This window comes from Euprymna scolopes, chromosome 2 (genome assembly GCF_053919585.1).
Source record: "Euprymna scolopes isolate OS-2025 chromosome 2, ASM5391958v1, whole genome shotgun sequence".
In the NCBI taxonomy this organism is placed as follows: Eukaryota; Metazoa; Mollusca; class Cephalopoda; order Sepiida; family Sepiolidae; genus Euprymna; species Euprymna scolopes.
In genome coordinates, this window is record NC_136483.1 from 38,636,840 (window position 1) to 38,658,519 (window position 21,680).

The 21,680-nt window shown below is 32.0% G+C and overlaps 1 protein-coding gene across 1 annotated transcript in view; it reads right to left on the reverse strand.

Moving 5' to 3' along the window:
• The window catches only part of LOC145291192 (lysophospholipid acyltransferase 5-like), a 202,134-nt gene extending 180,981 nt beyond the window's left edge, over positions 1–21,153 (reverse strand). Inside the window, exon 1 of the mRNA XM_080136773.1 lies at positions 20,668–21,153. Coding sequence (XP_079992899.1) covers positions 20,668–20,806 — 139 coding nt within the window. The 5' untranslated portion in view covers positions 20,807–21,153. The remainder of the gene's footprint in view (positions 1–20,667) is intronic.
• Positions 21,154–21,680: the final 527 nt, after the last annotated feature.

Consider the following 21,680-nt stretch of genomic DNA (forward strand, 5'->3'; position numbering starts at 1 on the left):
GTATAAAATCTCCAATAAACTTTTCTTAGTTTTGCAGGATTCAGAAGCAAATATAGTTGTTGATGTCAAGAAATGTGGTTTAGTGTCCTTATTATACTTCATACATTGCAATTCCCAATGAATGACTCATTTTCCCAACAGGCAGTGAAAACAATCATTACAACAGAAATATAATCTCTCACTTTAATCTCTCCATCAGCAATTAGCAAATTAACTGAAATACAGGATTACTTTAATTTGGAAAAACCAACTCAGTCAAGATGTGACCACACAGTGGAATTCAATATAATGCTGAAAAGGAATTTAGAACAATGAAAAGTTCTTGTACTTTATGCTGTTAAGATTTCTACCTTACCAACGGAGATTTGTTCAAAAAATGTCCAGTTACTGGGTCTATTTGAAGAAATAACTAAAGAAGCAAATAACAGAACTTAAATATCAATAATATTATCTATAATTTTAGCTGAGGTTATTTCTATCAAAAGCTGTCTAATCTAATTCTGATATTCCTGACATATGTGGAATTCTTACTACAGTTGAACAATTCAGTGAATTAATGGAAACAAGATTTTCATCCTATCTAACTGATAAAAATTTGTCTATTTTCCTAGATCCAATTAAAAAAAATATAAAAAAAGACATGGAAAACACCATTAAGAAATAAATTCTACATCATTTACTTTCTACTGATAAGCAGAATCAGAATACACTACTTCAAACTCTGCTGAAAGTCTAGAAGATCAATGTGAAACTAAAACTATTTCAAACCTATTTGAGGAATTAGATTCGAATAAGCCTACAGTAACAAATCCAAACAGAGTAGGTAGAAACCAGGTTAAACCTGGAGACTGCAACTGTAAGTACGACAGAAATACAAGAAGCACAAAAGGAGTAAATCCCTTAAGTGCACACATGTAGCTTTACCACTGCTCACAAGAATTGATGATCCATTTCAGTGGGGGGGGGGGAAGACAGGAGACCTTACCACCGCTGATTAAACTGGCTTCAAAATATTGAAGCACACCACCTTCATCTGTAGAGAGTGTGTACAGGTGATAATGCACATGAACCTATGCAGAACAGGGAATGTTCTGAGAATGGAGAAACTAACGTTTCTACATTACAACTTAAAGAGTATAAATACTGATGAGACTATGAGAGCAGAGGAGGCAGGCAGCAAGAATAGAAGAAATAGAATAGTAGCAGTTGCAGAGCAGTGGAAGCAGAAGTTCAGCTTCTAGTTATTCACATAATTAAAATTTGTACTTTGTAGTTTCTTTGTCATTTTTTTTCTTATTTAGTTGTTTAATTATATTCATTTAACAATTGCAAATTGTACTTTGTGCCGAAGCTATCTGATGAATTATGTGGCATTGATGAAATGGCTTAAATTTAATAGGATAGAGTAAAGTAATTAATCTGCTGATTACCGATTAATCGTCAGTGACCGATTACCTACCGATTAATAAGTGCACCTCTACATCTTATTTCCCCAGCTTTCAGTAAATTGGTAAAGTAGACTACTTGTTAATCATGATGGACAACTAGGCTAAAGGAAAGACAACTTATTTCAAAATCCAGAAATACAAACTAAGGGAATAAATTAAAATACGATTTTTTTTTTTTTTTTTTTTTTTTTAATGTTCACAGATTTAGAAATTAAGCATTTAACTTTTTCTGTCAGCATTTGTAGTCATGGAAATATTTAAGATTTTAAATGTTAACCTTTTTTTTTTTATATAAGAACTGATATAGGATTAGATATTTAGATATTTTTTTGATAAACCATCTTTTAAACGATACAGTATCTTATGGATACCAAAGCCATATCTATAAAATAAAGTCATTTTTCATCATCTCCTGCAACTTTGGCTATTATAAACTTTAAACGAAAAGCTTCATATGTGAATCTTTTCTTTTAACCATCTCCCAAACTTCCTAATGCCCGTTTCAAGAATATTCTTACATTTTATCTCCTTGCAAATAATATTACATTTATTCTGACATAGCTGCTTCTCTCAAATATATATTCCATAAGGAAGGTAGTAAACACTTTCCCTCAATACTTTTCTACTCCCATGCAACTCTTCTACACTGTACTTTCTTAATACAAGAGAAATTATTTTAAAACACCGAAATATCATTTAACCTCCTTACTAACTTGTACATACAAGCTTCCAAATCAAAAGAATCACTTCTTCACAAAGAGGCAAGGAATATCAGAATTCAAACGTTCGATTGTTTGGAATACCTGTTTCTTAAAGTTTTCGCAATTTTTTCACTTCAGCATTGTAATTAACGAACACATGATCCTTCATAAATGCTATCACCCATGCGATTCTCTAACACACAAGTAATTTGCCCGTGTTTGGATACTCATTTTTATTTTTATTACAAAACAGTCAAATCACTAAAATAATTTTTTTTTTCAACAAAACCAATTTAAACCATAAATTAAACTTTATAAAATTTATTTCTAAACAAACAAGTCAATATACATCTTTCATTAAATATTTGTTTATTTTGCTTTGTTTTTTCAGGATTTCATTTATTTGAATTTATTTATAATTGAGATTATCTCATGTAAGCATTTTTATTTTCATTATCACAATTTCCAATGTTAACGACTTATTCAAAAAATTTATTTTTTTAAATACAAAGAAAATCAATACAATTAAAATACTGAATTAACCTTGGATTTTCATGGCATTATAAAGAGTAAATTAATCTATTTCATGACAATGTACACAATTCTGATCATCAAAATATGAAGTGTAACTATTGAAGATTTAAACAAATTATTCAATATTTGTTTTCTTTAAAAAGATTTTTAAATTCAAGTGAATGCAAGTTTTTAAGTGAACACCATTTTTGATTGCCGTGTTCTTCCATTCTTTTACATGCTTTCCTCTTATCCAATGTAAGATTACAGCAAAACATCTGATGTCACTTATGTAATGCACTGGTGCTACCCGTTGAAATATTTGCAGAAAATTTCAAAGATTTTCATTTAAAACAAATTAGGCATAAATCCATCAAATGTGTGAATGGTGTCTTTGGTCATTCTTGATTTAGGATTGTCTATTCTACTAACTAGAATAATCTCAGTCATCACAATATCACATTTAGACTAGGGGATCATACTACAAGATATTCCCAAATATCTAAATTTTATTTTCCAAAATTTTATTTATGCATAAAAATTCATTGAAATAACATGAGGAATAGGAAAAAGATTTAAAAAAAAAAAAAAAAAAAAAAAATCAAAAACAAGACCCTCCAAACATTTTATGAAAAATAGACTGTCCACTGGTTTTCGGTTTGTTTAGAACTAAAAACAAGGTCAATTCCTAAATGAGTGGAGTCAAAATGGGAGAAAAAGAAAATGGAGTTTTTTTGGTTTTTTTACTAGTCTTTTCCACCCTTTCTACTGCTCACTATTTTTTATTGTTCATGTTGTGCATACATACGAGAAAACCTTGTGAGTGAAATTTACCACTGTTTATGGTATTGAGTAATATTGTTTGATTTTTTATTTTCCATTCCAAGGAGGTTAGACACAAGGTCAAGTGTGGGTTTTGATGAAAATGTTCCTGTGGAACAAATTGATTTCTTTTATACTTTTACCATATTGAAATTAATGGTGCTTATGCACTTGTACCGCTTTATTTTGCTAATAGTATTTTCAAGTTAGATTCAAGTTTTATAATTTTTTTTTTTAATTAAATTATTAGGTGAAAGTCCAGTTACAAAACACCCTCCCCATGTTAAGAATGGCTTTTTGAATAATATTTTAGCATGGTACAATAAGAGCATAAGTACCAAGTTAAATTCTGGAATTGTGATAACACTAAACTTATAAATTTAGCAGTAACAAAAGGATTATAATAATTTTGTTACATAAAAGGAAAGTTGTATTTAAGTGTTTGGTTAAAACTCCAAAATTATCAACGATACACTTACAAACTTTACACATTCTGATTCAGTTTGACCCTCAGCAGGTTATGGTACAAAGAAATACTTCAATATTCTTTCACTTGGGATCAATAACAACCAAATTACTGCTTGGGGGGGGGGGGTCATAGAATCATTACTTTTTTTTCTTGCAGGTAAATGTTTGAAACGTTAAACAGTCAGTTATTGAGTACTTTGTTTTTTGGTTGTTTTTTTCATTCACATGAATCAGACAGGAGCGGGCAGTCAAAGAGAGAGATATATTCAAAAAAGTAACATCCCATTACTGATCATTGTTGACCAAGAGAAGAGTTTATTAGGCATATGTATTCAGTGTGATGCATCGAAATGATGTATTGCATGTTGGAGAAAAATTATATAAGAATATGATGGATGTACATTGCAAGTCTTAACAATAGGTTTATGACCGGAGAAAGATTAAACCTGTACAGTATAGGGAGATTTGTGCAGATCAGGAAACTTTAAAGGTATAGTCATATTAAAGGAATGGATAAGAGTTCTTGGCTTAGTAAATGTAGAATGCTGAAGATTACAGGTTCGGTTAACAGGGAAAGACAATATGAAAATATGGAATGATAAAAAACTATATGAAGTGATAAAAAAAAAAAAAAAAAAAAGGCGCGCATACGGGTTCCCCGCTCCACGAGTGAAAAAAAATTAATTTCACCATGACTAATGTTGGTACAAAATTTTAAAAAAAAAAAAAAATCCAAGGGGTGATTGAGAAAAGTGCAAACAAACGAACAGGCGAACGATTTGGGAACAATTTTACCCCTATGATGCCCCGGGGGGGGGGGGGGACAGAATTATCCCGAAAAATTTGTTCTGGTAAAAATTTACTTTCGCCATGACTGACTGACTGCAAAATTTCAAAAATCCAAGGCGTGGTTACTGAGATAAGTGCGAACAGAAGTGAATTACTAGGTCCAATCCCTCCTTTGTAAGGGACCAAAAATGGACTTGAAAGAAAGAGGGATAAATAAAGATTTGTCTGAAGATAAATTGGTTTACAAGTCAGTTAAAGCTGTCAACTGCATGCAAGCATTTAAAACAAATGTTAAACCGAGTATGATGACTGAAGAAGTTTGAAAAAAAACTCTTTATTATTATTCTAATTTTTTATTATAATTCTATTTTCAATGCAGAACTCCACGCAGCAAACTTAAAATAATTATATAACAAGTAGAAAATATTCAGCTTTAATGTTTCCAAAATAATAAAAAGCATTTAACTATTAGAGAAATGTGGATTTTTTTTTAGATAAAACTTAATGCAACCAATCTGAACATATTTTATATTAAAGAGGTTCCACGTTGGTGATCTTTATGATTGCTGGGCAGTTATAAAAAGTCGCAGTCAATGAACAACAACAACAAAAAAAAAAAAAAAAAAAAAAAAGCAAAGCACTAATGAAATAAGTGGGACGAGACTAAACTACTCTCCAGAACAGGAATCGGAAAGAACAGGGTACTTGCTTGAGAACCAAAAAGAATAAACTTTTTTTTTTTCACACCAACAACAGTCATGAAAAGATCAACATACTTCAATAGTCAAAAATAAAATAAAAACTTTTTCAATAAAATATCTCCATGTGCTTCGTATTAATAGGCAAGCAGTCTTCTTTAATAGAAAAAAAAGTTGTTTTTTTTTTTGGGAGGGGGGGGGGTCGAGAGCCCGGCAACAAGTTTCTCTTCGATTATGAACGACGTAATGATAAAATGTTTTAGTCTTTACTTCTATTTGTTTATTTTTTTAATAAAGATTCAGTTTCGATGAACAAAACATGTTTATATAACTTTATCCACAACGTTCACTTCTAAAATGGAAAAAAGTGACAATACTTCATATATAGCGAAATAAACACGTGTACTACTCGTCGAATAAAACAAGTGGGATAATAATTCCCTTAGCTGAAGGTCATTATAGAGAAGGAAAAACAAAGGTTAAGAAAAACTGAAGGAAATAGAGTAGGGTTAAGTTTGGGCTGAAATCAATGTAATAGTGCTTCTTTTGAGGGGAAACAAGTAAATTGAGACAAGAAAAAAGGTAGATACAAACAAAAAGTGTTAAAACTAGGGGGGGGGTTGTGTTTTTTAGCAGAATACATTAAAATATCCTTTTTATTGTAAAATCAATACTAAATATTAACAAATAAAAATGCTGCAAACAGTTATTTTTAAAGTATCAAAGTAGTTTTGCAATAGTACAATAGCAGCAGCTATAAACTGATTTTTTTTTTTTTTTTTTTTAGTGGGGACAATTTCAGGTCTTCATTAAACTTGATACAGTTTGATGTTATTGTTTCATCTACCCCCTCTTCTTCGTGGCAATAATAGTAGATATTTAGTTCTCTCCTACTGCAAGAACTTAGACACCAGGGTTGGAAAGTGGAATTGAGAAAGAGCCCCCCGCCCCCCAGGAGGAGCCCTGACCTGCAAAAGTACCTAGGCAGCCCTGTCGACATTTCCCAATAAGGGCGTCTCAGGCGATTAGCCTGAAACTCCTTCTCAAAAGAGAAGGCAAAGCCTGGGAGGGTGGATCGCCTAGAATTGCACAGGAACAGCATTACACCATAATCAACAGGTCATTACAGAAATGCTCTTATCTTGATTTTGGTGACCGAAGATAAAAATTCCTAGTTGAGTGGCAATAATAGTAAGGTCAAGAGAATCTAATTCTGGATGGGTGCAATAATCTGTCATGATCGAACCAATTTCTCAGGTGAGGACACCTCGTGCCATCAGAAATGAATCAAAAGTGGGTGGGATTATTATTAGAGGTCTAATCCACAAAATCTCCAGCTATGCTATAGCTGGAAATGTCTTTTCAATTATTAAATAATTTCTCTCTGATAGGTTCTTAAGAGTAATGGTTGATAAGCAGAAATCAGAGGCTCACAGTATTAATGCTGAAGTCCCTCAGGAATCCATCCTGGACCCAACTCTGATCTATATTAATGATCTTCCAAATGACATCCGATGATCATTTGTAGACATTTATACTGGCAACATTATGATCTATGACAATACTTCAAAGGCCATAAACGACCAAGTTCTCTCTGATATTAATCATGTGGTGCAATGGGGAAAGATGTGGCTGGTTAATTTTAATGCATCTAAAACCAAGCTTCTATCTTTACATCATCAACACTGACCCCCGTCTGGCATCAATCGAAATGAATAGCTCTAGTCTTGGGGAGGCTCCATGTTTTGACAAACTTTTAGGTCTGACCTGATATAAGATAAAACACATCAAATCTGTTGCTAGGGCTGCTAGGAAAATGGTGAGATCATTCTATTGCTCTAATAGATATCTCACTGCTGACGCAATTCTCTACCTGTATAAGAGCCAAGTACGTTCAAGGATGGAGTACTGTTACCTCATCTGGGTAGAAGCTGCCAGAGGTAGTTTATCCTGCCTTGACAGAGTTCAAAATAGACTTTGTAGCTTAGTGAGGGATGCCCTTTTCTCTTCCCTGCAACCTCTTTCCCACAAAAGAGATGTTGCGAGCCTGTCTCTGCTTTATCATAATTTTCATGGCAAGTGCTCAACTGAGCTCCAATCTATGGTCCGCCCTGTCCTGAATTTCATGAAAAACACTCGTCTAGTTGAAACGACTATCAATAATTTCCCCCACTCTTTATCTGTGCCTAAATATAAACGTAGATTCCATGAGCAAAGCTTTCTTAGAACTCCACGCCTGTGGAGCTCTGTTTCGTTTTCCTGCTTTCCAACTGACTACAATATGGTTGTTTTCAAGTCCAACATGAACAAATTCTTGATGAGCTATCCCTTTAAGTAATCCAATTTACCAAATTTCCATTACTAAAGATGACTACAAGTTTCCCTTAATCACTGTACACTCATTAACCCTTATCCTCAAGTGGCCACCGGGTCTTGATAAGTGGTGACTTCTTTGTAAAAAAAATAAAAATAAATAAAATATGGCTTCTTCACGGCTCTGACGTTAAATCAAAAGAAAAATGAAAAGTAAAATGTATTTTTTTTTTTAATCTGGAATATGTTTTTCAGGATTTTATTGCAAAATCATAATTTAGTGCTTAATCATTTTTTTTTTTATCAAGAAACAGATTTCGGGGATATGAGTGAAAGAGTTTTGTTTTTTTTTAATCCTTTAAGATGAGGCTTCATAATTTGTACATCAATTTTTTTTTTTTTTTTGCAAACTGTTATCCTCATCTTCATAGTTGTTGTGGCCAACTCATTCTCTGGCAGACGTCAAGTGATTAACTGTGACAGGATAGGAATGTCGAGTCTTGTAACTTATCCCAATAATTACTGCCTTCCACAGTTGTTGTCTTAACATTTTGGCCAACTAATCCTCTGGCTAACTTTGGTAGGATTGAAACCACTATCTTCAGACAATGCTCACCCGGAACCGTAGTGACGCTTCTGTCCACTGCACCACAGGCCCTGAAGCGTTCCTATTCCGTCACGATGATTAATCGCCTGAAGGCCAGAAGAGGAGTTAACGTGATGAAAATAATGAAGGCAAAATTTTTTGTGGAGATCTTTGGTATCCGATTTTGTATTATCCTATTAGTGTAAACTAGTACTACTGTACTAATGTATTATACTTGTTGAGGTGATCTATGCACTTCTCACAGTAGCATGGTTAGACATGAAGTCTAACATAGGAGTGAAGGAGCTTGCTTCCAAAAGAGGGCACTATGGAAGAATGCAACATTTGCTGTGATCGGACAAATCCTGTAGCAGTCATGAAGCATTGATATTTCTTTCATCTTAAAAAGCTAATGATGGGTCGCATAATGACAAATCAAACTCCTGGGTGAATTAATTTCAATGGGCTTCTAGGCCCCCACAAAGATAAATGTCCTCCTAAGTACTTCCAAAAACGCGCCACAGATTTAAGTCTTGTTACTTTTTACATAAAATTTGACAACTCAGAAAAAAATAAATAAAAAGGGATAAAATCATCAGGAGTTTACCAAGTTTGTTCATTTTCAAATATTTCTCAGTAAGAACGAAAGCTTTTTCTGCCTCTCCCTATCTACACGTTCTAAGCAAACAAATATTAGAATGTTTATTACCATAATCAAGTCATATTGAATGGAAGCTTTATAAATGTATCTTTGGTGCTTATTTTAGAGTTAAGTCAGATAAATAGACGGAAATATGACTTTTGCTTTATACGTTTACATTGTACGTTTGAAGTTTAAAGGTCAAGTATTATGGTTCATTTGTGCTCAAAGGAAAACATGAAATTTAAACTGCATCCCAATCGTATCAAAAAACTTTAGTTTTAAATGATTGCAATATTAATGCAGTAAAAAGTGTTGACTTTATTAATTTATTGATTATCTTTAGATTCCGTCACCCAATGTTTATGAAGGTTTCGCCCGGAGCTGTCACCTGCAAATTAAAATTTAATTTTTTTCCAAATTGTATTTTTTAAAATAAGCAAAAAAAAAACGAAAATTGATAATCTAATTTTTCTGTTCGTTTGCTTATTTTTAAAAATACAATCTCAAATAGTTTCATTTTGCAGATGACAGCTCCGACCAAAACCTTTGTAAACATTGGGTGACAGAACTTGAAGATAACTAATTACATCTTTTAAGCTATCTAATATTCTTCTAATATATAAAAAGCAAAATGAATGCAAGCGTTCATGTATGTCTATGAAAGGCTTTTTGCATCGGGCTTCTCGTGTCGGTTAGATTCCATGAGAAGTTTTTGCATTTGCAACGGCCATTGTCTCCATCTTTTTTTTTTGATAGAGTTAAACAAAACTCTCACCGTGCCGTCATTTCCAGTGTTTGTCTTTTTCATATAAATAAAACAAAACTGTTGGAATGCAATCGCCTGGCTTTCGGGCCAGGTAGTATCTGGGTGACCATTTGGGACTTCCAGGTGCTATATGTGCTCTCCGTTTATCTCCGCATTGTTTCCAGTCGTCCTGGACCTTTCCTTGCCACTGGGCTCAAGCAGTGCCGATTCAGGAGAGGTGTGGTTGGGGATTGCGCAACTCTTGCCACACAATTACATGCACAGCTGCCCCTATAGGGGGTATCCTTTGTCTTTCGAGATTGAACAGAGGCATCGATCGAGTATCTGTTCTGAAATTGATCGTTGGTCAATGTAGGGAAAACCCTTCATACTGAGACAATTACTATTTGGATACTGCCAGAGTGCCCCCCTTTTTGAGGGAGCTGGTTTTCCCCTCACATTAAACTAATTTGCTTTTGTGGGAGGTTTAAAAGCAACGTAATCTTTGTATTTTTGATCGACTACGATAAATTCCAGTCATGTCATGGAGTAGCAGTAAGACGTCAGATTTTCTTTTACCCTCTTTTAGCCTTCGCGTCGTAGGTTCGAGCCTGCCTGCCTACTATCACTTTTTTTTTTTTGCTCAAATACACCTAAAAACAACCGGGCAATACCAGGCACCCAGGCTATAAAAGGCAAAATGTGTGTTAGTTTGTATGTCTCCCAAAAACTTGACACACACAACGAACACCAACAAAAGCATATCATAAGGAAGATTCATTTCTTGAAAGACAAATATCCAAAAACTGGTCAAAGACATTAATTCTTTGACTTTACTGGGCCATTTTTTTAAAAGGAGAGGTCGATTTTGTGTTGATATTTTTGAAAAGTCATTCATGCCTTGCGATCTCAATGTACGTATGAAAGATGTTATTTCGAAAGCTCATGACATCACAAGTCGCATGGGCGAGACGACTAAAGCATTTGCTTTTTTCACCTCCTTTTCCTCTTAGTGTTACAGGTTCGAGACTGGCTACTGCGGCTAATTTTTTTTTTTTTTTGTCATTGCTATTTTATTAGGGCTGGGTTGCTTAATACCTTTATGATGAAACCTCTCCACACCTGGGCAACACTAGGTACTCCCACTAGTTTATTATATAAAAGGGAAAATGTGTATTAGTTTGGATATGTCTGCCAAAAACTTGAGACGCATCAGACTGAAAAAATTGGTATCGTTAGAAAGATCAATCTCTGACAAAAAATATCCAAAAAGATGAATTCTGTGCTGGTCAACTGGGTTGTTTTATGCAAGGAGGGATCACTTTTTGCATAGACATTTTTGCAAGTCATACACTTAGCAATTTCAATGTACGTTAAAAAAAAAAAAAAAAAAAAAAAAAAAGAAAACGTTATTTCAACCCATGACGTTATAAATCATCATGGCCGTAACAGCTAGTATGTTAGCTTTTTTTCACCTCCTTTTCTTCCGTTACAGGTTTCAGCCTGTCTACTGCGGCTATTTTCTTTTTTTTGCGCTCGCATGGGTACTCGCTATTTTGATTGAAACAATTTCTGGGGGTTGCTCAATATTCTTAGTATAACACCTCTGTCCACCCGGGCAACGCTAAGTAGCCATGCTATTTTAAAATAAAATAAATCTAGATCTGCAATGTTTTTTCTCTCTCAAGACTAGGTATGTGCAAAATGAATTGCAGATTCCTAAAATGCATACACATATTGACTCCTCCCTTCACTTAATTTAAAATTCAGGAAATCAACAATTTTAATGAAATTTTCAATATTAACAATCACAGAATATAATGAACCAATTTTTTTTTTTTTAATAAATTAGTGAAAATGTAATATTTTTGTAAACAAAAACCACCTTTGCTAAAATTGAAGTTTTAAGATGCATGCATTTATGTTTACTTTTTTTATGTAAAAATAAGGCATTTTAAATGTTAACAATTAAAAATTTAATATTTCAGGAATATTACAAAAAAACAACAAAAAGAACACAGAAGTAAGAGTCGTGTTGGAATAAAATATGTAAAAATAAAATAAAGTTATTTTTTGTTTTAATTTACCAACATTTTTAGTTAACTTTTTTCTTTTGAAATATGTAAATTCTTACACTGGCTATAGTTACTAATACTGACATTATTGAAGCACAAGAGTTACATCTGACAATAGACAAAAGCTTTGAAACAACTTCATAGGGTGTGCCAAACGATTGTGAACAACTGTTCGCATGATCCCGTGATGTCAGACTTGTGTTAATAATACAAAGTATGAAAAAGCAGAAGCGACTTAATGATTTTTTTTTACCTTTGTTTGTCTTCTTCAAACTGCAATTAATCTTTGTTATAATTTTGTTAGGTTTTAAGAGTTACAGTTTAAAAATTATTATAAACATTTGTATATTAAATATGAAATACGGTTTTACTAAACTGTTCATTTGGTTAAGTACAGGTTTCTATACTTTTATTTAGTAAAAAGATACAAACTAGATATTGTAGTGGTCTACAAAATGTTTATTAATTTTGCAATAATATTTTTCATTCGGTTTTAATCCGGTAATAAAATAGCTAGTAAAAGTCATGTTTATATTATAACTTAATATTTTTTTTTTTAATTTGAACAATAAAAAATCTATGTTGTAACATTTTTAGATTATGGAGTTTTAATCATTTTAATCTTTTAAAAACTTTTTCTTGGCAATTCAACTGATAATAGTACATATTTATTAGAAAAAAAAAACGCTATTTAAAAAAATTATTAAATTTATATTAATTTTTTCAATTATAAGTTCAAGGTAAGTTTTTGTTCAATATATGAATTTAAACTTTTAAAAAATAAATATTTTTACTTATTTGAACTCTTATGTTTCATAATAAATAGAAATTTCGATTGATTTAATATTTTGTTCAAATTTCGAAAAAATAAATATGGGGGAGGAACATGCACTAGAAAAATATTTCCCCTCATATTTTACGGAAACTCCATTTTATATGTAATTTTATTCTAAAATGGATAAGTTGATTTTTGCTAAATATGTTTTCACGTTCGGATAGCTTACTACATAGGAACGTTATTTTAAAGCGTCAATTATCTAAACAAGATTTTCATCTTGCAATTTCATTATTTTCGTACAATAATTTTTTTTTTTTTTTTTTTTAAATTTTTTTTTTTACTTTATTTTGTCCTTTTAAATGGTACAAAAGTTATATTGATAATATTAACTTATAATAAAATTACATCGTGTTACATATAAGAGAGGAGGGGGTAATCCTGTGGTAAATTTTTAAGGCACCTACTGATTAGAATTAAATTTGTTGGTTCTGCTTATCCGTGAGTGGTGAAAAGATTATCCGTTTGCCGCATGAACCGCCGTCATTCTTTAGGGTGTAAAAACCCCTACAGGTATCTTTGTATCCATCCTAGGAATGAGAATTTTTTAAAATTCTTGTTTTTATTAATAAATAAGGCCATAATGCCATAGTGTACCAACTAAACACTTTAACAATTCAATGTAATTTACTAAAGGTAAGTATAGGCGAAAAAAAAAAAAAAACAGACATGAGATCTTGAGTTCTTTTATTAATAGAGATTATTTTTAAAATAATTTAAACTTGTTTTATTTTGATTGTGAGCTCCTGTAAGTTTTTCAAACTTTTGTCGTCGTCACTAAACACCAATTCTTCTCTTTAGTTACGAGCAACAATTAAAATGAGGTTATTTTCACGAATTGAGATTGAGGAGTAGAATCAGACACGAAGTTGAAAATTCAAAAGGTTACGGGGTGATTGGTTTGTTATTGCTTTTTTGTCATAATTATATGATAATAAAAAAGTTACGATAAACTCGAGATTTCTTTTTTCAATAATACTAGCAGGGGGTACCCGGCGTTGCCCGGGTGTTTGGAGGTGTAAATCAAAACAAAATGATAAAAAATCATTGCCCGGGTGTTTGTGTCGGAGGGAGAGGTTAAAATTTTTTTTAAAAGTTTTGGTAGGTAAGTATGAAGAATCGAACACAAACCCTTGAGGCGAAGTTGGAAATTAAAGTGTGGAAAAAAAAAAAAAAAAAAAAAAAAAAAAAAAAAAAAAAGAACGCGACGTTAACCATTGGGCCACCACAAAATAGTAACGTAAACATGTTTGAATTTATTTAAGCATTAAGAATTGGCAGGTGGCCATACTTAATGACTTAATGAGGTTAACTTTCACTGCGGGGCAGTATTTTATTTACTGCAGGGCAGCTTTTTTTTAGTGTTTTTTTTTTCCCCAAGATGTTGGGGGAAAACTAGCTCCTCATAAAAAGGGGATTGTCCAAATTGAATAGCAATTGTCTGATAAAAGGAGAAACTCCACATTGATCAAAGCTGATTACTTTTGGACGTTCCCAGCGATCACACCAGGAATGATGTCTTAAGCTTCGTTTCGCTTTTATTATACGAAAAAGCCCAATCCACACACGGCGATCGAAAAATGTTGAATATTTAGCTTTTCAAACTCAGGCAAATTAAATAGACAAGTGACCCCCGTTGTTAACTCGTAGATATTATCATTTAGATGTAATATAAAAAGTTTTAAGAAGTGAGCTGACCAGTCACTTCTCGGACATACACAAAAAGCGAACATACATATACACACACGCATTTTCGCTTTTTATATATATATATATATATATATATATGTATATATTAACTGCCTTAAATAACGTCACTCGTTGCTAAATTTCTTGATAAATTTTATGGTAGACCTGAACGAGAACCCCCCCCCCTTTAGAGTTTGTTTTAGTATGTAGTATAGTTTTCGAGGTTGGGGATGTTTGTTCCGATAGCTGTTCTTAACATGGGAGGTTGGGGGTGTTTATATTACGCTGGGTTAGGTCGTAAAAAAATACCAACTGCAGAATACTGGTTAAAATGGGGGGGGGGGGGATTCTCGATTCAAATCCGCCAACTTTACTTTTCATACGTCTTTCTTTTCTTTTTACAAGAACGTCCTCAAAATCCGGCACTTTTATAGGAGGGGACCCATGTTTCAGATTGCGATTTATGGAAATGGCTTAACTGTCGACAAACAGTCAATTAATACTCACATTAAATGAAAACTTTTTCTCAGATTTAAGGAAAGGGTCAATTTAACCCTGAATTCTAAGAGAAATAATATTTAGAAACTCATTCTTAACATGGAGAGAAGGATTTGCTAACTATTTTGTACTTTCACCTAACAATTTAATAAAGAGGTACTCAAATTAGCCAACTTGAAAACTTATCCTAAAATAATAGCACAATTCGTAAATTGCACAAGTACTGAATTTTCGTCATACTATTAATTTTTTAATGGCCCTTATTCTAGTGTCATCTGATTTTTAACATCTTTTTCGCATTTTCAAAGCATAAAGTCCTTCGGTTATTTCCAGTTTGTTACAAAACATTCTGATCGATACGAGTTTCCTCTTCTCTAAAAAAATCCTCCCAAACTTTTCTCCAAATGTCACCCTTCTATCCATTAAAAAGCGGCCTTGTGTATACACTAACAAAGTTTCTGTTCAATAAAAGAAACGAAATAATAGTGTACTTGATCTTTTTTAATGGGATTTTAATTTTTTTCAAATGTAGTTTGTCCAACTTTTCAATTTTATTTTTCTCTACATTCTGTATGGTATATTTAATCTTAGACATATATTTTAAGAAATGTATAGAGACAGGTGAACTCTAATTTGATTAAAATAATTTCCTAGTCAAAAATTAAATTATAAATCAATTACGAAATAAACATTACTTTCATACCCCCCTTCTCTTTAATATATTAAGATGTAAACGTAGTTATATGCGAAAATTACTCTGTAGTAGTTTTTGACCAAAATAATAGCATATGAAACAATCAAGTATTGTTTTTGTTGTTTTTTTGCTTATAGAACAAAGATGATTTTACAGACCACCAGCCCTAGGTGTGTCAGAAATTTCGTGAAAAATAGTGAATAATTCCACCCCATCTTTCCAAGCTTATAACTCCTCGAAAAAGTTAACTCAAGCCCTAATTTTTTTTTTTTTTTTTTCGATTAAAGGAGCAAGGACCAAGGTTTCATTATATAAAAAAAAATTTTTTTTAAATTTAAAAAAAAGTGTTTTTTTTTTAAAGGTTTTAAACTTCGGACTTTACAGGTAAATTTCTAAAAAACACTCCTTTTTTTGTTGTTTTAAATTTGAATATATTATTTATTGACCTTTTCTCTTCAATTTGTGATATAACACTTTGGTGAGTAAATTAATTATTTACTTTTTAATAGACATTTAAAAATGGGAGGCGTGAATTATTCGACTCCCTGTCTTTCTAAGTTTATAACTACTCGAAAAAATTCAAGCCCTAATTTTTTTTTCAATTAAAGGAGCAAGGACTAAGGTTTCATTAAAAAAAAAAAAAAAAGGTTTTAAACTTCGAACTTTACAGGTAAATTTCTAAAAAAACACTAGTTCTTTTTTTAATTTGGATATATTATTTATTAATCTTTTCTCTTCAATTTGTGATATATAAAACTTTGGTGAGTAAATTAATTATTTACTTTTTAATAGACACTTGAAAATGGGGGGGGCGTGAATTAAAAAAAAAAAGTTTGTCTAAAATATTATATTCGGTTTATTGTGAAGAGCATAAAATTTCACATTGACCCTGAAAATACCGTAAAAATAGAATCAATAGAAAAATTGATAGATTTTTAAAGTTTAAAATTTGAAAAATATTGAGTTCGTAAAATTCATTACTGTTTAAAAAAAAAATAAAAAAATATTTCTATTACTTTTAAAGCAACTTTAATAGTTTATTTTGGTCGTATAATCCATAAAGAAAAAAAAGAAAAACAACCCACTTTTAAAAGAGAAATTACGAGTTTTTTATATTTTATTCGCAGTTTCGTGTTAGGGTTGTCAAAAATTCCTACAAACATTACACCTACAGCCCCCCCCCCCCTAGTGGACAATGTACTTAGTTATAACAGCCGAAAGGCAATAATCACACAAAATTAAACCGGGTTCGTGAAATTGGAAAAAAAAAAGAAAGAAAAAAGTTACTTATTATTCTATGCTGTTATTTTTATTTTATTTATTTATTTTTTTTTTTTCTGTCATGCATGCGAAGTTTTGGAATTCGAATGGAACTGGGTTTTTTTCTAACCGTGACCTAAGTTTTAAGTTTCGTTCAGGATATTTTGACCGAGAGCGTTCGAAAAAGTAAATAAATAATGGCCGAAATCACCTAGTAAATCAAAATTGCGAAATATGAAACGTCGGGCATATTAAACGAAACATGCGTTCCGCCGTTCCGGGCTTTTGAAAGAGAACCGTTCATTTAACTGGAATTTGAATAAAAATAATAAAATAAATAAGATCGACTGTTTTTTTTTTGTTTTTTTGTTTGCGTTGTAATTTTTCTTCCCCCGATTATTACGTACTAAGTGGTAATTAAAAAAAAAAAAAAAAAAAGGTACACATCTGAATAAGTTTCTAATGTTTTTACTCACTTTATGGCCAACAAATGGCCGCTACTGGAAACTTACGTAATTTTTTTTACCTAAATCTTTGTTTTTTCCGATTAATAAAATAAAATCAACTTGTTTGTTTGCTTTTTACCGAAACATTTTTCATTTAACGAGAAGTTGAATAAAACAAAAAATTGCAAACGAAAAGGAAGTTATGACCAGATTCGTTCGTTTGTTTTAAATTTAAATTCTTGTGAAATAGTATATATTTTAATTTAAGTTTTTCTATGGATAACATTTATTCCAAAACATTAAATGAAAAAAAAAAAAGTTAAATGAACGATTCTCTTTCAATAGCCGGAATGCCTGTTTACATGTGCCCGTGCCCGAGGTTTCATATTTCGCAATTTTCATTTCCCAGGTGATTTCGCCCCCCCCCCCCTTCGAACGCTCTTGGTCAAAATAGTTCAATAAAATCGGTTTGATTCGGTTCAAATTCTGTAGAGAAGCACTTTTATGTCCGCCACCAATCATAATCAAGCATTTGCCTCACGTGAACCACAAATTACCCAATAAATGGCAATCATTTGAGAAACTAATTTTAGACTGAAAAATCGTCTGCTTCCTTTGCACATTTAAAGCATGGAAAACCAGCGTTTTATTTGTTTTTTTTGTGTGTGTGTGTGTGTGTGTGTGTGTGTGTGTGTGTGTGTGTGTGTCTTGTTTTTTTTTACATTTTACAATTGTTTTCCGCTTTATTTTTATTATTCAATATTAAAAAAAAAACCGTTAAAGTGTAATATCTATTCTGATACTTACACTTTCTGTCCTTTATAAGACTGCGGCAATTTTTATTTTTGTTCCAATCCTAAGTGTACTGTTGAGGTGGTGGTTGGGGGGCACATTAAACCTGGCTTTACGTCTAATTTTACCCTCGTGGGGGGGGGGTATTAAGAACACAAATGTTGGGATGAAGTTTTTAATGTGGAAAAAATTCATCTCCTCAGACAGAAGTGAATGAACTATTTTTACACTTTAACGTTAATTTTATTTTGAAAGATAAAAAATTAAACCGGAAAAAAAACAAAATATTGTAATATTCGAAACAAGATACTTTTTTTTTTTTATTGTGGGAATATTTAAAGCATGCGATTTTCCTTCTGTTTCAAATGATTGCCACTGATTAATTTAAGTAACGTGAGAAATCATTAATTGTGATTGATGGCAGACATTGTCTGACAAACCGATTTGTTTCAATCAGACAATTTAATAACACTAAAAAAATAATTTAAAATATAATGCAACAAAGTAAATTTTTGTCTTCTGTTTCAGCTTCGAAGTTTCATTTTGCTTTCGGCTGGGGTTTTTACCGAACCGTAACCGATATAAGCAGCCATTGGGACCGATCTATATAAGCAAAGAAAAAAATTCGGACAATAAAATTTTATTTGTTTTTATTTTTTTAGTTTTAGTGAGGTTCTTCAGAAAAATATATAAAAGTACAAGGTGGGGAGAGTGGCAGTACAAATTTAAAAAAAAAAAAAAAAAAAAAAAAAAAAAAAAAAAAAAAAAATCAATAGAAAGAAAATCGGTAAATTTATACAAACACCGTGACAGCGAATTAACCCTAACCCTAACGCTGTCACGGTGTTTGTATAATAATACCAGAAAATCTTGCGTATCCAGGTAAAATAAAAATTATCCCCGCCTTTTTTCTTTTGGAAAATGTCCAGAAATCTTCCAGTCATTGAAACACCAGCAAACGTGATGTTAGTTTTAAATAGGATTGTAAATTATGAAAAGCAACAGTTATTTTATCTTGAGTATTAAAAGATTTGGATGAATTCACTTATTTTTACTGTTATAAACCGAAACGACAGCGTAATTTGTTTCGATAAATATTTGTGTTTTGGAAATTAAAAAGTTTTCGTTTTCAAAATGATGGGTAAAAAAGATCCGGCGTTGTTGATTTAGTTTATATATTTGTTTAAAATTTCGGTGCTAGTGCACTTACTGATCCGCGCTATTTTTTTTTTAAATCGTATTTCCAAGTTTTGTTTTTTTATTCAATTGTAAGGTATAGAATATGTACAAAACACCCTCCTCTCCCCATGTTAAGAATGGCTTTTTAAATAACATTTCAGCACGGATCAATAAGTGCAGACTGCAGTACACTAGTACCAAAATTTCTAATAAAATTCTTCTCAAGTATCCCTTTCTCGGCTCTACATGACTTACACAATATTAATCACCTTTTTTTATTATCATTATACATTAGATGCACTTTTTGCTACCGTGCTTTTTTAAAATAGTATTTCCAAGTTAAATTCAAGTTTTACGATATCTTTATTAAATTGTTAGGTGAAAGTACAGAATTACAAAACACCCTCTTCTCTCCATGTTAATGGCTTTCTAAATCAGCATGGTAACAAAAATGCATATGTAAACATAAAAACAATAGTAAAGTTACTAAAAAGAACTTTAAAAATTCTACCTAAAAATTACGAAATTCAATCCATCAGAATTCATTTCGATTTACTTGAAAAAGATTAGTTACTCCCTGACACTTCAAAATTGTTTAAAGAATTTGAAAGCATTTAAACTGCTGAATAGAAAGTAATTTTCAGCTTCAAAATTCATTAATTAAAGGACTGAATTCTGCTCACATTCAATGTAAAACCAAATACGGAATCGGTACAATTCGTGTCTATTAATCCAACCATAATTATCTTCGGAAGGGTTGGTCGTTGGGTTAATGAATAAAAATAAAAAACCTTCAGCAGCGCGTATCCTTTTGCACATGCGGTTTCGCGGCGCCAATATAGACTTTAACCAAAATTGGTAAGAAGTTTTTAAAAGTGAAATTTTACAGGCATATAAAGGGTCTTTTTGGGTTAAAAAATAAAACGTAATAGTGCAGAGAAAATGTTATTTGAATGCATTTTAAGTTTGCTTTCATTTTATATATTCATCCCTGCTTTTCGTAAAAAAGGAAAAAAAATTGGGGTACTCATGCAGAATACGGACTGTGCGAAATGTTATTTGGAAATAGATTCTTAAAATGGGGAGGGCGTTTTTATTTTAAATAGAATTATTTTTAAATAGTTTTCAGTTTCCCTTATTTAAAATTTCAAATAAAGTAATTAATATTTATCAACATTACGTATAGGTGAGAAATACAGATATTGTCTTACAATTTTATTCATAGGATTGTTAGTTTGTTGGTACTTCTACCGTTTACGGACCGTGCTGAAATAACGTTATTAAACTCATTCTTAACATGGGTAGGGGGACGCTTTGTTAACTATTCTGTACTTTCACCTAACAATTTAAAAAAGATTAAAAAGAAAAAATGAATTTGAAAATCCTAGCTAAAAATAACATGGTCCGTAAAATGCAGAAGTACCAGTTTTTTTTTTTTTTTTTTTTTTTTAAGTTGATTGTAGGTTTTCTTACCTGCAAGAAGCGAGAGAAACATCCGTATGGAGTCATCCGGGACTCCAACCTCACTGGACAACGCCTGGACATAGGTTTCACCACGAACGACATCGGACACTTTCGCCCAGGTGCCACCTCCAACAACATTCACAGACATTTTGTTGTTATTACCGATATCGAACAATCTTCTCCTTCGTGTGTTGGTTTCCCTGAAAGCGCATTCCACCCACCACCGCCACTTCCAGCAGGGCCACCGAGTGAAGTTCGCCTGAGTTTTTATTTATTTATTTGTTGTTTTTATTTACTCAAACAATGAATCGAAATATAGATGTTCGTTCACTTGTTGCTGCGTTTAACTTATTCAAAAGAAGACGCTGAGCGCGTAACTATTGGCGGTCAACAAAAAAGCTAAACTTGGTTGGGTAACTTCCAAATGTAAATGTTGGACGACGTGGGAGAAAAAAAGCAGACATTAGCGCCACCTGGTGGTTGTTGTTTTGAGACAGTAATAGCTTCCGGTTCGGTGTCGTTATTACGTAACCGGGCACAAAAATTTTATTGAGGAAGCAATTTTTCTATTTCTAACAAACTATGAACAAAGTGTGCATTTTGTAAAATGCAATAGTGTAAAGTATTAAAACGAACTTTAAAAATCATAAAATTAAATCCATTTCGGTTTATTATTTGTGGTTAAAAAAATGAATTACTTTGTGGGCCTTCAAAATTTTAAAAGGCATTTGAAAGCATTTAAACTGTTGAATACAAAGTCAGTTTTTGTATAACATGTTAAACAATACAAAACATTATTTTTCTAAAATAATGATAACTTTAACAAATTTAGAACTTTCCCTGTTGATTGCAGTCTGTCTCTGTGCAGTTTTAGGATGTCCAACCTCCAAGGCTTTGCCGTCTCGGTCTGAGAAGGAGTTAGTTTATTGCTAATTGCATGACGCACTCTTATTTAGGGACTGCCCAGATATTTTTTGCACCCAGGGTGTTATTTCTCTTCAATCTCAATTGTTGACCCTCGT